This window comes from Gigantopelta aegis, chromosome 4 (assembly GCF_016097555.1).
Source record: "Gigantopelta aegis isolate Gae_Host chromosome 4, Gae_host_genome, whole genome shotgun sequence".
Taxonomy (NCBI): domain Eukaryota; kingdom Metazoa; phylum Mollusca; class Gastropoda; order Neomphalida; family Peltospiridae; genus Gigantopelta; species Gigantopelta aegis.
Genome location: NC_054702.1, coordinates 82,802,617 through 82,820,000, shown reverse-complemented (window position 1 = coordinate 82,820,000; position 17,384 = coordinate 82,802,617). Strand labels below are relative to the sequence as shown.

Here is a 17,384-nt window from a genome sequence, read left to right as displayed (position 1 = left end):
CTCTCCCTCCCCCCTAAATAGCTATAGCTTTTAAAATGGAAAGAAAGAAAGAAGTCTTTTATTTAACGACACACTCAACACATTTTATTTACGGTTATATGGCGTCAGACATATGGTGAAGGACCACACAGATTTTGAGAGGAAACCCGCTGTCGCCACTACATGGGCTACTCTTCCGATTGGCAGCAAGGGATCTTTTATTTGCACTTCCCACAGGCAGGATAGCACGAACCATGGCCTTTGTTGAACCAGTTATGGATCACTGGTCGGTGCAAGTGGTTTACACCTACCCATTGAGCCTTGTGGAGCACTCACTCAGGGTTTGGAGTCGGTATCTGGATTAAAAATCCCATGCCTCGACTGGGATCCGAACCCAGTACCTACCAGCCTGTAGACTGATGGCCTAACGGTGTCATTAAACAAATATTGTACTGGGCCGAATTATGAACTTACACAGGTGTTTCATCAATGTAAATGTGTGTAGTTATACGTGTGTAAGATCTAAACTGGCTTTGTAAATTTTTTAATTGGCTATATAATATATCAACCATGGAGTATATTTCCTGCAATTTTAATGTTGATTGTAATGACTACAGTCCTATTCTTTTTAGCTAAACAAAACAACAATTATTTTTTTAATTCATGAATTAATAAAATACTTATAAAATATACTTAACATTCATATAAATGACTTTGTTAACAAAACAAAAAAATATATATTTATATATTTAAAGTTTTGTTGTGAAATAAATTTGATATGAAAAGGAAGTTCACTTAATACTATATTAATATCTTACTGCAACAGAACAAGTAGTTACATGAATCGGTACCAGCACTGCCAGACCTGCCATGTTATGATAGGGCCAAGCCATATCCGATTACATGTGTGTACACCATGCATGCATTGCTATACTGTAAGAAAATTAGTCACACTGTGAATTGTGCAGATCCTCTTTCTTAGTGATGTAACAGTGTGCCATTGTGTATAGCCAGTCCACTGGTTTCTGTCTTCCTGCAGTTTGACTGATATATATGTATATATTATACACCGACTTCCAGCCAGTGACTACAGCATTAATCAATCAATCATCTCCGCATGTGTTGGTGATTAATGACTGCTAAGATGTAAACAACAGCCATGCTTGGTTAGCTTTATGGTGCAATTCTGCGTATTGTGCAGTACCTGTACCCACACCGCTATAATCTTGTTTTATGTGTTGTGCTTTATTCCTGGTCCGTCACACTAATGGGATCGATTGTGTCAGCTGTTTGAATCTGGCCAGCAGGAAACCAGCCTAGCTTTTATGGGGAGAGATTTGGACCATGCCAGCCCATGCAGCAGTGTTAATTGCAGTGTCTACCTGAGTGTTTTTGTTTTGTGCTGGTACACCCTGTCGTTGTTTTAATGGTTGACCCAACGGATTAGTGCCCTGTCAACTGTTAATGGGAACACAACAAGGGTGATAGCTCAGCAATTGACTTGTTCTGGGAGATTTCCTACATGTTGAGTAGATAAATAAAAATCTACCTTGTCTGTGTGGATTAGTTATCCAAGTTGTTCTGTTGTTGGTTAACACTTGTGTGACAAAACAATACAGCACATTAAGATGTGAGTGAACTAGTACAGATGTGGGTGTCAGAAACCGTGTTTCTCTCATACAGAGTGCTTTTCCTCCAGCCTTCCGGTCACAATGCCTATTAAGAGGTTGTATAGGGACGTGCGCTTGCTATTTGGAAGTGGTTGGTAAGTTAGTGCAAAAAAAATAATGTTAGTGTGTATAATATTGTGGTGAAATTTTTAAAAGGGGATCATTATTTTATGATATATGCAAACACATTAAACAGTTCCACAAATCTTATGTCAGTAGGTAGAAGTTTACCAAGTATTTTAATTCCAGTTATAGACTTTAAAAATTATGAATGATTATAAAATATTTAAATGTATACAGAATGTTCTGGAGTTCTTTTCTAATAAATAAAATTTATGGGGACTGCAAAGATAAAACGGCTGTTTAATTATTTATATATCTGTTTGGTTTATTAATATAAACAATTTAATTAGCCCACACTATTTCAAACCATACAGAGTTGTCAACATTTTAAATTGCAGTAATTTTCATAGCATTGTTTTATTATTATTAAACATTTTCTTGTTTCTATATTATGTCCCAAAAAAATGCTGTATAGAAAATAATAACAAAAGTACCTCCATCATTTGGATATGGTAAATGTAAAGACATAGACATTGTGAATGGGGAAGGATTTTTTTTTTTAGCATTTCCTATATGTATAAGGTACACACATATGCCAGTTTACTCTTTTCTATTAGATTTTTCATTTGTATATGTCGGATCATAGGTTTTAGAGTCGTTGAGGCACACAAAATATTCTGTATGTCGGAACACTAACATTATAACAACAACAACAGTTCTTGTTTGGAATTTTGGAATCCTTTTATTTGTGCCAATACTATTGTCTAAGTATATGAATTTTAAAAGTGTTATGTTGTTTTCTGCATACTTGAGCATTGTTACAGGTAATTTAAACATTCTTAAACAATTTTTAAATGTCACATAGCTACTAAACTGAAAAAGAATTGACTGCAATGTGGTCTTCTCTTTATATGTGTATTACCTTGGTGGGTTTATGACACTGTTGGCATAGTTTAATTGGAAGTGGGTTTTCAACTGTAGGAATTTAGTGTTCAGCCATCCAATACAGTGCTTGAGTTGCCTTTAATAGTTATATTGCTTAGCATTATTTATTCACACACTGACAGATGCTAATTAATTATCAGAAACCCATGATCTTATTGTAATATTAACAATTAATAGACCAACAACTAAAACAAAAATCAATTTTACGATGAAGTGTCTTGCAAATAGAATTAAAAATAATAATACTTGTGCTATTCGGTTTTTAAAAGTAGGCAGTTGTGTGTGAATTGTTTATAATAATAACTGATAAGCATGTGTACTCTAAAGTTAAACTTTAAAAAAGGCAGAGCTGTAAATATGCATTTGTTTTAAGGGTGTAGCAATATACTGAGATATACTGTTCAGTGACCGGTATCATAGTTGCATTCGTATTCATCACTAGCTGAACCGAATACATGAATGTTTAATGAACAACTTATTCACGGTAATCAAAATGCAACACCAAACTGAATTCAGCACTTTATTGCAGTTCGTTGATACTTTACAGAGCTGTATTTTCATGTAAACATAGTGTTTCTTCAAAAGAAGGCAATTCTGAAATAAATACACAGGTCTGTGTAATCGGGTTTACAATAAACATTGTTCCTTTCAACAAACCATATTTACTTAAATATGTATATTCAATGACAATGACATGAATACATATTCATATATTCGTCACCTCATGTTTGAAACACTGATATATGTATCTTATTCAGCCCTCAAAATTTGCAGTGGCAACCAGCAATGATTCCACAAAAGGCTGCTTCAAAATTGATCTAGAACAAAAAAAATTAATGATTGGGTAGTTACTTTGTTATTATCTGTACTTAAATTCCCATTGTCCAGCCAGTGCACCACAACTGGTATATCAAAATCTGTGTTATGTGCTATTCTGTCTGGGATGGTGCATATAAAACATCCCTTGCTACTAATGGAAAACTGTAGCAGGTGTCCTCTCTAAGACTGTTGGAATTACCAAATGTTTGATATCCAATAGCGTATGATTAATGAATCGATGTGCTTTAGTGGTGTCATTAAACAAACTGTACTTAAATTGCCGATGTAAAGTGATCTGAATTTTGAAGGCTGATTATTTGTCAACATGTTTATTTGTTACACCTGTTTTGCTTTAAGGACAAAGAACCCATATCAGGATGACTGTTTTGGATGAACAATTGCTAAAAAAAAAGAGGCAATAATTGTACATTGTGAAGGTCATTTGGTTTTGATTTACCATCTATTCATGTTACAGTGTTATACCTTTCTTTTCCCTTGTTTATTGTGTTTGTGTAGACCAGTTGTTATTGGTACAGTCAATAACAGGTGACATAAATCATCTAATATTTACATAAAATGTCTACATGTGTACATGAAGATAACATTTCATTTCAACTTATTTCATGCTTGTATCAAATTAAGGTTCAAGACGCTGGGCACACACCTCAGCTATCTGGGCTGTCTGTTCAGGACAGTGGGTTACTTGTTAATTGTTAGTGGTTAGTGAGAAAGAACAGGGTGTGGTGGCATCGAGTCGTTAAAACTTACTCTGGGTGGGAGCCAGTACCGGGCAGTGAACGCTGTACCTACTAGCCTTATGTTCAATGGCTTATAACCACGACGCCACCAAGGCCAGTGAAGATAACAGTAATACAGCATATATCAATAGTTAAAACATCTGTTACATAAATGTGTATAATGCATTTACAGAAGAAAAAAGTGCCGCTTTTGCTTCAGTATCTGACCTGCATGTTTCCATGTGTGCAGTCATGTGCTGGTGTATCTGGCAGTGTGTCATGTCATAGGGTTTTACGTGTACATTCAAAGTAAAGTTTGTTTTATTTAACGATGCTGCTAGAGCACATTGATTTTTTATCTTATCATCGGCTATTGGACGTCAAACATATGGTCATTCTGACACTGTTTTTTTTAGACGAAACCCGCTGTCGCCACATAGGCTACTCTTTTTACGACAGGCCGCAAGGGATCTTTTATTTGCACTTCCCACAGGCAGGATAGCACAAACCATGGCCTTTGTTGAACCAGTTATGGATCACTGGTCGGTGCAAGTGGTTTACACCTACCCATTGAGCCTTGCGGAGCACTCACTCAGGGTTTGGAGTCGGTATCTCGATTAAAAATCCCATGCCTCGACTGGGATCCGAACCCAGTACCTACCAGCCTGTAGACCGATGGCCTGCCACGACGCCACCGAGGCCGGTACGTGTACATTCAGAACAAGCTGTTGTAGCCCATGCCTGTCCTGGGCACAGGTGCTGGCCTTGGCCCTACTCCTCAGTCCAGGACAGGAAAAGGGTTGGGGTGGGTGGAAGTGGGTGCCCACACTGGCAAATGCAAGGGAGCACCAGCAGCCTGACCGGATTCTGGCAGTATTCTTTATTTGGTTAAATACAGTCATATCTGTGTTAAAAGGGACTGTCTCAAAAGTTTAATAATAGGGGCTTCCCACTATAAGTAAAGGTGTGTATTAATTTGTGTTTTAAAGTATAAAGATTATATCTTGAAGTAGATGGTCAACCAAAATTAGAGTACCATCAAACAGGGCTTTAGATTGCAACAAAGCTGAAGCATTGAACGGTGTGCCCAGAATAAGTAAGCCCAAATTAAGTACAAACATGCTAACCTCAAAACATGTTACCTCAGAATAATGTAATGTTAGCTGTAGTTAGATTAAAATACATTGGAAATGCATTTCTGAATATGTACAACTCTTTACAAATGAGTATTAACATTTGTGCACTAAAAATACTTGGTGTATTCTGACCAGACCAAAAAATACACGTGCTCAAAATAGTCTGATCTAAAGCCCTGTCAAATAATTATATTTTAAGTGGAGCAGGTTTGACTGGTCCAATCTATTCCATTTAAAGTCCTGATGGTGACCCTGAATTCTGTAGTGTTTTTATTAGGAAGTAAATGACATATCTGTGTTTTGCGCCTGTGTCAAGATACAGATACATTAAGATGCAATCAAATGAAGTATTTCCAGAATGTTTTGATGTATCACATGCGTCATTAGCTGTGATTTTGACTGAAAAGCAGATTAGGATTACAGACTTGGTCATTAGAGTTTGATTTGTACTCTTTTTTTTTTTCTCTCTTTTTTTCTCTTGTCAAGAACCTTGAATCTGTTGTCTAAATTTGGCATTGAATATGTATGTATAAATCTGTATTTTAACAATAAAGTTACATGTAAATATAAATAAAAAGTTATTTTAATTTTTAAGAAGTTGAATATATAATGGTTAGAATTCATATACTAATTTTAATTTTAATTTAATTTAATTTCTGATGCTGGCAAAATATGAATACATCCGAAGAATATTTTCTGTATTCAGGACAGTAGGTTTGACTAAATATTGAGCAGCTGCACAATGGGTTTGACTAAATACATGTTACAGTTACATGGTGGAAAGAGAGATGGATTCAGATCTATTACAGTGAAACCCCTCTGAACTGGACACCCTTGTTACCAAGACAAATGTCCAGTTTTAAGAGGGATCTGGTTTTTAAAAAGGAACTCTGTAAAATGTCCGGTTTGTAGAGAATTCCGGTTTACAGAGGGTGCAGTCTTGAGTGGTTTCACTGTACTATTAGGCCTGTGTTATAAATTATATTCCTCATGCTCTTTTCGTATAACAAAGGTTTAAGCACATTGCCCTTAGCATGCATTTTAGGACTGTCTTTTTCACTAATCCGTGTTAGAACATATCGTAATTTTAAAAGACCCATATGCAGAGTATGTTTTTCTTATTTGCTTTTTATTCATGAGTTGGTGCTAATATTAGTGCTCTAATGGTTTGTCCGTGGATACTGCGAACATTAGTTTTGCAGCCTGTTCATAATTATATCGCAACCATTAGATATTATCGACCAGTAAATGTAATATGTGATGTATATTAATAAAGAGCATGCAACATCTGTAGCAGTCCAGGTTTTTATTGCCATAGACATGGAATATTGACATTTTACAGGTACATGTATGTAGATATATTGGGATATTGTAGTAGGCCTATGTTAAGCTTAATTACATTTGACTGTACATTCAAAGAAAGAATGTATCAGGCATAATATATATTTATATATACATGTACATGGTACAGTTTTATAAATAATTGAACTTCTATGGGATTTCAGCTTGACCTGGCAACAACATCAGAAACATTTAACCTGATATAAAATACATTACAGGAAAACATTCTATCGCGTTTCAGCTTTCATGAATTTTCATCCATAAGTTATGGAGTGGTTTATGTGATACTAAAGCACTTGAGCTAGGGCAGGCCACCATAAAAATGTCCACTTTCATGAGGAAACATAAACTTTTATACCAAGCTACAGGATTTTTGTTTTTATCCCATTGTATATATTGCGTATGTAGATGGACACTTACCTACTTAAATTTGGCAACGGAAATTTAAAAATTACTGCTACATGGGATTGGTGTCAAACAATGGTAATTTTTATATTGTGTTTTCTGTGGACCCCCCCCCCCCCAAAAAAAAAAAAATAAATAATAATAATAATAATAATAAAAAATAGAGAGACTTGTACCATTTAGGCTTTTGTTTCCAAATATCTCTAAGGGTTTTTTAATATAATTATAAGCACTGTCCTAAGAGTCACAGACCAAACAGTGTGTATAATCCCAGTCTTTGATATACCAGTTAATGAACACGAGATGGTACATGTACAACATTTAGAGACTAAATAAAGAGTTACGAAAAATTACGGATTATCTGTCCTTCGTGAATTAATGCTATAAACCTGATTTATAAAAAATATTTTTTTAGACTTTTGTTTTGCAATACCTGAAAATATTGAGGTGAAATTTTGTATATAGCTTTACCATGTACTGTTACTGATCAAGTTTAACTTTCGTGGTGATTTACCCACTTTTCCCAGATTAGATGTTTAGCCCTTAAATTTAGGAGATAAGAAAAATTGTTGGGTCAGGTAGAGGACGTGTATTGCTTTAGCAGTACTCTCAAAATGCTTGGTTTTTTTATTACCTATTGCCACGTTTAACTGGTTTTTAATATAAAAGTCCTTCTGATGTTTACAACATATCCACCAGCCATTAGGTGCTGTGATACATGTAGCATAACAGCATTCTTTTTAGAGCAAAATGTTTACAGTACAAAATGATACGACTGTGGCTGCATTAAAAAACAATTATTTTCCTATGCTTTTAAAGCTGCTGCTTATTAAAATATACTAGTTCATGTTTCTGAAATAAAATTTTTTTAAACTTCCTGTAGATCGTATATATATTATGTGTTTTCTGACTCATAAATGGAAACATTAAATTAATGAAAGTGATTTCACTTTCATAGCAAATAACCAAATAACCATACATCATCATTTTCTAGCCGGCCTGTAGAAGTAATTTGCACACTGTGCAGTTATCTAAAAAAATATATTACCCCAGATATTTTAGCCCACGGGGGCAATAAATATGAAGAGGGGGTAGGGGAGAGAGAACATTTTAGTGGTCGAGCACTCACCTGAGTTGTCATGGGTTATATGGGTTATATGATCAATCACCCTCAGTTGACTTGGGTGTTTTCCTATTCCATGATAAATATGTTAAGTGATGTCAATGGGAAGGTGCATATAAAAAATCTGTATTTGTTTTTGTAGGAATATCTGGATTGGTGGTTACTATACATATATATTGATGATATATAATGATAGAAATATTCGATCTAGTGTGGTGGCAGGTTTTGTCTTTCAGTCTTTCAACCAAAGTATTGAAATAACCTTGTCAAATATCCATAGTTTAAATGTTTAAGTATAAAAACTGGTCATGTACATTAGAAGTTAGACAGCTATAAAGCTTCTCAAAATTGAACATCAAGTAAAAAGGTTGGTTTAGAATGGTGTTAAGATTACTGATATTGCAAGTGTGCAAAAATAAGGAACATGGAATGTACATTTTAAAAGCAATGTAGGCTTTGGTTTTTTAATGCCAGATATAACAACATTATGTCAGTATCTGTCAGTTGCACTGAGACAAGACCATTTGTGTTAACATTCATTTCTATAGATTACATTGTGTACTATTCATTTCTAATAGCTTTTATTGACTGGCTCATGTTTTTTCGAAAGTATTTTAAAAATGTTTTAGTAACATGATATACACATAAGAACCCACGAAGCTAGATTTTAGCATGATAATACCCATATGAACAGGCTTACAGAGTTATTCTGCAATATTTGCGCATATGTTGAAATGAAGTGCCCTCGATATCATTATTGTTAATTACACGTCTGTTGTAGTTTTAATGATTTCTCAGTTTGATACTGTCGGATGGTTCCGTTTGTCTAGCGAACATATGTCGAAGCCAAATTGCTAGTATATTGTGCTCTGTTCTATCAGTGTATTGATTTCTCTATCAATTAACTGACGGCTGAATAGATGGACTAGTAGGTACAAACCTAAATTAGTTTGCTTCAGGTAAAAATAGTGTGTAACATAGAGAAATGATTTTTTTTATATATGAAATCAGTGGGGTTTTTCTATATGTGAATGACAAAGCACATTTTGAATATGACACATTTCAAAACAGAAGTATTTATGTGAAGGTGCTATTGTGCTTAAGCATGTAGTCGTTGAGCCTCAGGCATATATATATACATGTATTTATTATACATGTATAATATGATGTAATGACTTCATGTATTATACAACTTGAGATAAGTGCTCGCTATTGTGTTGAATAGCAATTATATCAAAAGTGTTTTAATCATTATAATTCATAATTGTTTTTGCTGAAGAAAAAAAACAGTTTGGGAGACGTACAAAATATTTTATTTGATATTTCATTTTTTTTTCTTCTGAAATTTATATAAAAAGTTAAAAAAATTAATTTTCAAAACCATTGAAGAAAAGTAATTTCTTATAAACCCATATAAGAGATCACACGTTGTAGATCATTTTCATATCCATCATAGCTGGAGATCACTTTTAAGACTTGTGACTGGTTGAAAATTGGGCATGATCAGAGTGACATAAAGACCTGAAGCCAAGCATCGAAACTATCATTTGAAATTGACAGCACATTAATATTAAAATAATTACATTACGCTGTTACATTTTATCAGATGTTTTTATCTTTTTTTGTTGTTGTCCAAAACTGTTGAGTTGTCTATTTTCTCCCAGTAAACTATGAACTATCAGAACACTGGTCATTTTGTGGTAACCCAGTACGTATTTATAAAACAATGTTTTCATGCACTATGACACAGTTACATTCCACAACAAAATGAGTACATTTTAATTTTTATGTTTTCAGGGTATGTAAGAATGTAATAATTCACTTGTAACTGTTGGGAGACCATTTATCTTGCAATTCATAGTTTCCAAATGCATATTAACTTGTATGATAATTTGTCCCCAACAGATGCTTGTGTCACTGTGTTATTCTCTATAACTTATTATCAAGAAGTGGGGGTTTTATTTTTCATTTAAAAGAAAGAAAATGGATGACTAGCATGTATTTGTTTCCAACCTAAATCTTTGTCAGATGAATTGATTTAAGCTGGTCTGGACTGTAAATGTTAATGTCACTAATGAAAATTGTTATTGGCATTAGTGGCTACGTTATAACGAAGAGTTTTCATCTTGGTTTAGGTCTGCTGATGAAGTTTCCAAACCACCTCACCACAACGTTTATGAGTCTCCGACATGCAAGCCACCGGCTGGGCCTCAGAGTGCCATGAAGAACGAAGCCCAGCCACAGAGCAATGATAACATTAAATACGGAGAGCTGGTAGTACTGGGGTAATTACATTCCTCATCCATTTGCTGTGGAGTTCGATAATGGGTTTTTGTCCAAAATGAAATGACAGAAAGCAAACTACATGAGGGTTAAGTGAATCAGTCATGAGATTTTGCTGTAAAATTCCTTAGCTCTTTGGTGCATTTGTCATTACACTAGACCATATGCAGAACTTGTTGGGTTGCTGTAACCAGATGCAAGATTAATGGTTAATCTTTTTTTTGGTTTTTGATAAGGAAATATTGGTATTATGACTTTTTTCTTTTTAAAAAGTTTAATATTAATATTTTAGAAACAAAATGTTGAAGAAAAAAAATTATAAAAAAATTATTGATCAATAAGAAAAACAAACTAACTTTGTTCTTTTTATTCCCATCTGCTGTTGGTAAATGTTAGATTTCTTAATTGGTTTTATTTAGTTTATATAATTAAAATTTATTCTATAACACCAGTTTGCTTTACTTTAAATTGAATGTTTATATTATACATAAAGCTGTTTTGCTATATAAAACCCCCCAATATTTATGGATTATTCAAAATTACTACTACTACTACTCTATTAGATGCATGGTAAAGCCTATGATTTTTTGTTCTTTTTTATAGGGATGTTTTGGTTTGTGACTTGTATATAAAAAGCTGTCTTATGCAGTCTTTAACTACACATTGTTATAAAAAACATGAGGATTTTAATTGGAAGAAATGGCCAATGTTATGCATGTACCTAGTAGCTGCTGATTAAACAATATATTACTTTCCCTCTTAACATCCATGTTTTGTATCATTAAATTACAAGAGACTGATTTTATTGCTTTATTTGATATCACCAGATACAATGGCCATCTTACAAGTGGAGATAAGGGGAGGCGGCGCAGCAAGTATATTTTACGAAAACGAACTCGTGCCAATGGGGTGAAGCCGTTCAGAAAACACCTAGTTGTTAGTCCACAGTCATCCAAGGTAATAAAAATATATTTTCCATTAACTTCTATTGTGTTGTTCAGACATCCTATTTATTCACAACAGTGGCAATGAAAATATATAATTCATGAATCTCAGTGGATTTTCTAAGTGCTTGGAGATATATTGTCTAGATTTATTCAAAATAATTTGAATGTGTTGAGAAGTCATAGAATTCTTGATAATTGCAAAAATGTGTTGAAAAAGTGCCTAGGAGTATTGAAAAAGTGTAGATATATTTATATTTGTTATTGCTGGAATGTATTGAGATCTGTTTTGAGTTTTGAACAATGTATACATGTGTTAATTGCTTGGACATTAAAAAGGTTTGGATGACTTAAAAAGTATGGTGTGTTTCGATGTATATGCATGTGTTGAGAAGTGCATGACTAGGGTGAGAAGTAAATGGATTTATTGAGAAGTTTTTGCATATTTTGAAAAGTGCTTGATTGTGATCAAAAATGCTTGGATATTTTGAAATGTGAAAGGATGTGTTCAAAATTGAATGCTGCGAATGTGTTGAGAATTAATAAAATATAAATTATCACAAGGATTTTTTATGTTGTGCTGTTCAGTTTGTATTTGTAGACATTAGATTCTTAGTAGCAGAACTAGGCCGAACACCATCTTCTGAAGTGTTGTATGGTCACCTTTGTTTGCTATTCCATAATATGAGATACTACCAGTACCATACATATTATATTTGATTGGTTAAATATAGATCATGTAACATGGTAAGATGTGACTTGTAGCTCATTAAAATAGACATTTATGTCAGTCACCTGATTGATTTTGTGACTTGTTGCAATGATAGACCCAGATAGGAAGTACAGTCAAACTTCGGTAACTCGATTTAGAAGAGGACGAGGAAATAGTTTGAGTTTCAGGGAGTTTGAGTTTTCGAAATTAAATTATAAGAGATCTGATTGACAATTCATTAGTCTTTAAAATGCTATCAGCAATGACAGTTTAATCAACCCACACACGTCAAGTTTTAGAGGTGCATAATTTATTATATCTTTATGGGGGGAGGGGCCAAAGAATGAGGTCGAGAGATCGAGTTTATCGAGTGTTTGAAGTTTGAGTTTTTGAAGTTTGAGTTTTTGAAGGCCGTTATTACTAGTTTGTATAGCAATTCGGCCGGGACCATTGCTTCAGGTCAAGAGATCGAAGGTGAAGTTATCAAAAATTGTTTTAGAATAAAAAGTGTTACGACCATTTTAATCATTATGATTTTGTCTTCTTTCATAGTGTCCATTACTACAGTTTGACACCCAATAGCCGATGTATTTTTCATGCTGGGGGTGTCGTTAAACATTCATTCATTCATTCTTTCATAGTGTATTAATTATGATAGTTATGTTAAAAGTATAATGTGTTGTCTTAGATAGTTTATGTTTACAGGAATTTTGTATTTTTTAACTTGTAGGCTGTTCAGGACAATGAACAACACTCAGTATCATACACATTATCTCGCAACAAGGCCGTGATAGTGGAATATAAGCCAGATGACGACACAGATATGTTCCAGGTTAGCGTCAATAAACTAAGTACAAACTAAAAATGTGGACCGCATATAGGGAAACATTTATCAGTAGTGTCAATATTGGTTACATTTTAGTTTTCTTTTAAAGATTTGCTAATCATTTTAGTGTCTGAGTGGTCTTATTGTTATAGATAAAATTCATATTTTGCAGATATCCCAGTGTAAATGCCATTATTATTATAAATATCAATTTAGAAAATTGTCTTGGTTTTTTTGTGGACCATTTATCAAAAAAACACACCAATGTAACAGTAACACATATGTTTATACTTTTTGGGTCATTTTGAAAACTCATTTGAACACAGTTCAATCTGTTGTGCTAGAAATTAGTAATAATATTTTTCTTCTTTTCTTCTTCTCAGATTGGTCGTTCATCTGAACACCCCATTGATTTTGTTGTCATGGATACCATTCCTGGTCACTTACGGACTACAAGCGAGAATGTTACACAGAGCACAATTTCCCGATTTGCTTGCAGAATTATTATTGATAGAAATCCACCATACACAGCTAAAATCTTTGCAGCAGGCTTTGACTCAGGGAAGAATATATTTCTTGGAGTGAGTATAATAAATATAGTTTACAAATTGTTTATTCATATTATGTAATTGACTTGACCATAATATATATATATTGGTTTTTACTGTATGCACAATGAAAGCAACAAGTAAGAATATTAGGCACCTATTGCAGTTTGATAACATGTACGTTAATAAAATATAAAGACTATAGCTAAATTCTATAAAAAAAAATTAAAAAAACCTTTCCATACATTCTTTAAAACAAATTAATTTTATAAAAGTATTGTAAATACTAGCTAAATCAACAAATGATACACTTTTTTCAGTCATTTATTTGTATTTTGAATGAATCAATCAATCAAACCTTGTGTTTTTTTAATATTTAATATTTTGAAATTCTGTTTGTTTAGGAAAAGGCTGTGAAATGGCATTCCGGAGATGAGATTGATGGACTGACAACAAATGGAGTATTCATAATGCAACCTCAGGGTGGTTTCAGCCCGACTGCCCGACCCAATGTCTGGAGAGAGGTGTCTGTTGATGGGGGCATCTTCCCCCTCAGAGAATCCAGGCCATCCCCGCTCAAGAGTTGTCAGGTAGGTAGTAATCAGTGTGTTGTCTTGGTAAAGAGCCTATCAGTTAAAACAAAACCAAAATGATATACGAGCAGTATGTACCCCTCTGAAATTCTTGAATTATTTGGTTTACTTGTGGTCAGGAGTTACTATAAATGATAACATGCATGTATATTTTAAACTTAGCTTTCAGTGATATTTCAGTCATAAATTATTAGACCAAATTTACGTAGCCTGTTTTTCTTAAATGTAGGTGTTTAAGCATTGTAAATGTATGTAGTTACATGCGTGTAAGACATAAATAGGCTTTGTAAATTCAGTCCAATATGTCTACATTTTTTTAACATCATTTTGTTTATAGAAAATTATGTACATATAGTTTCTTTACGACTGACAGCAAGCTTGCATTTCTCATATCTTGAATGTTTTTGGGTTATTTTAAATGTTTTCGAGAGAAAGATAATATCTTGAATGTAGTTGCTTTTGATCGATTTGTCTGGTTATTTCACAGCTTATATTACAAGATAATATTCTGAACTATATTGAAAATGCACTATCAGTTTTCAATAGTTATTGCTATCAGTTGTGAGGTTACTATAAAAGTTGTTAAAAACACAAAATAACCCTAACCCAGGTATACTATTTTTGGATTATTTATTGCCTTCTAGAATACATCCAGTTAAATGTATTATGTTTTCTTCTCGTATCCTTTTACAAATATAGATTTTTAATGTTGTTTCTATAAATCTTCTTGATTTGTTATTTCAGACTTTATAACAAAATAATATTTGCATGTAGTTGCTATAACTCAGCTTGTCTGCTTATTTCACAGATTTTGGAGGAAGATAATATTTTGAGAGACGGTACACTAATAGATCTTTGTGGAGCAACGTTGGTTTGGAGATCAGCTTTAGGTCTCATTACTTCACCAGTAAGAAGACTGTTTATGATATTTTCCCATTTAAAGTAGTAAATCTTTTGAAGAATGTCCAAATGTATAGGGAGTTAATGTATTTTTCTAAGTTTAAAGTTTAAAAAAGAAAGAAAAAGGAATTTAATTTTGAATATATGACTTCTATGTTGAAAGTAGATTTGGGAGTATGTGCAATAGTTGAAAAGCAAGGGGCGAGGTGTAGCGAGTGGTACAGCGCTCACTCGATGCATGGTCGGTTTGGGATTTATCCCCGTCAGTGGGCCCATTGCGCTATTTCTCGCTCCAGCCAGTGCACCACGACTGGTACATCAAAGGCCGTGGTATGTGCTATCCTGTCTATGGGATGGTGCATATAAAAGATCCCTTGCTGCTAATCAAAAAGAGTGAAGTGGCGACAGCGGATTTCCTCTCTCAATATTTTTGTTGTCCTTAACCTTATGTCTGATACCATATAACCGTAAATAAAATGCATTTAGTGCATCGTTAAATAAAGCATTTCTTTCTTTAGTTGAAAAGCATTTTAGCCCTTTTAAACAGGAGCCACAATATCATTCCTGAATACTAAATCTTATTAACAACATACCCTATTTAGTATTTGTGAAATAGCATCATCCTACATATTTTCTTCCTCTAGTGGTGTTATTTAGCTTTATTAGTTTTGAATAGAAGAAATAATATATGGTATCTGTTGGGAATCAGTTACAATTTCATCATCAGTCATCCGTTATAATCGGTTTGCACTAACAAATCAACTTTTGTTTTTACAATCAGTTAAAATTATATAAACTTAGCACTATGCACCTAGTGTTAAGTTTACTGGGAAAGACACTAATGACTAATTTTACATTTAATACCCATTCAATATCTGTTTTCTTTACATACACTTAAAAACAACCCCAAATCCCAACCAATTTACATCAATTCCATCTTTCAAACTGTAGGAACAATTATTTACAGTTAACATTTCCTGTGACAATCAGTTATGGATTTTTATAATTGATCAAATAGAGCTAAATCAGAAAGGTTTTTTTATATTATTATAACCATTCATTTGAACATCACTAGTATTTTATATGATTAAATATTCTTGCTTTTAGAGTGAACATGAGTTTCAAGTGATGGTTCATGAAATCAATGCTGGCCGACCCCAGTGTCCTGTTGGCTTGAATACTCTGGTCTTGCCAACACGTGGGTCCCTGAACCTTCGAGACCGACAACCGTACGTCTACCTCAAGTGTGGACACGTACACGGCAAACATGAATGGGGTCAGACAACTGAATCGAGTCGCAAGTGTCCACTATGTTTAGAGGTAAGTTATAGCTCCAGAGCAAAGAACTTTACTGTTGTAAAGGTAAGCGGTTTCTGATTTGTACATTATCAGGTTAGGTCATAGGTTTTAATATGCACTTCAGAGCCAGCTATTGTAGCACAAATAGGTGCAGGTGTCGACTTGCTCTGGCTCTTTCGTCAAGGACAGGAGGTACATTATTGTTACAATTACCATTTTATAGCCATTTTTACTAACATTTGTTTGAAATGTTGTATATACTTTTGAAATTAAGTTCCTGTGTTTTCTTTTCTTTTCTTCATTTTGTCTCGTTTTTTTGCACTGTGAAACTGTGCTGTCTCCAAGTCTGGTGCTGGCAGTATGTCTTTATTTAGACACTTATAAACTGACGTAATGATGGTTAATTTTCATTTGCATAAAGGAATATCACAACTTAGTTGTGAACAAATGTTTTAATGGTCAAGTTCACACAACAAAATTTTAATTCAGCCACTGTTTATACCTAAACTAACTATATAAATGAACAACTAAAAATTGATATTTACTTAAGTTTATTAGTGATATTCTTACAAATGACTTTAAAATATTCTTTGCTTTAATAACTGTACAATGAAAAAAGTTCACATGAATCTTGTTTTGATTCTAGGTCGGACCCTTTGTAAAGCTTGAAATAGGGTGTGAACTGAGTTTGTACGTGGATTCCGACTCACCTACTTACTGTTTCAGTCCATGTGGTCATGTCGCTTCAGAGAATTCAGTCAGGTAATAACAGAATCTAGAAATCATTGTTTTATTTAAAACATTTTGCCATTCAGTCTTTTTCTTCACCAAAGAAAGAAATGTTTTATTTAACGACGCACTCAACACATTTTATTTACGGTTATATGGCGTCAGACATATGGTTATGGACCACACAGATTTTGAGAGGAAACCCGCTGTCGCCACTACATGGGCTACTCTTTCCGATTAGCAGCAAGGGATCTTTTATTTGCGCTTTCCCTCAAGCAGGATAGCACAAACCATGGCCTTTGTTGAACCAGTTATTTTCATTTCAAAGAACA

The 17,384-nt window shown here is 33.7% G+C and overlaps 1 protein-coding gene across 2 annotated transcripts in view; it reads left to right on the top strand.

Annotated features, from left to right (window-relative positions):
• The window catches only part of LOC121371224 (protein pellino-like), a 34,963-nt gene that overhangs the window by 12,193 nt on the left and 5,386 nt on the right, over positions 1 to 17,384 (top strand). Inside the window, exons 1-9 of one of the 2 annotated variants that reach the window (XM_041496955.1) lie at positions 937 to 1,744; positions 10,354 to 10,503; positions 11,329 to 11,458; positions 12,888 to 12,989; positions 13,367 to 13,564; positions 13,936 to 14,121; positions 14,933 to 15,031; positions 16,132 to 16,344; positions 16,970 to 17,085. In XM_041496955.1, coding sequence (XP_041352889.1) covers positions 1,692 to 1,744; positions 10,354 to 10,503; positions 11,329 to 11,458; positions 12,888 to 12,989; positions 13,367 to 13,564; positions 13,936 to 14,121; positions 14,933 to 15,031; positions 16,132 to 16,344; positions 16,970 to 17,085 — 1,247 coding nt within the window. In that variant the 5' untranslated portion in view covers positions 937 to 1,691. Of the gene's footprint in view, positions 1 to 936; positions 1,745 to 10,353; positions 10,504 to 11,328; positions 11,459 to 12,887; positions 12,990 to 13,366; positions 13,565 to 13,935; positions 14,122 to 14,932; positions 15,032 to 16,131; positions 16,345 to 16,969; positions 17,086 to 17,384 lie in introns of those variants that run through there. The other variant, XM_041496956.1, reaches the window with a different exon arrangement.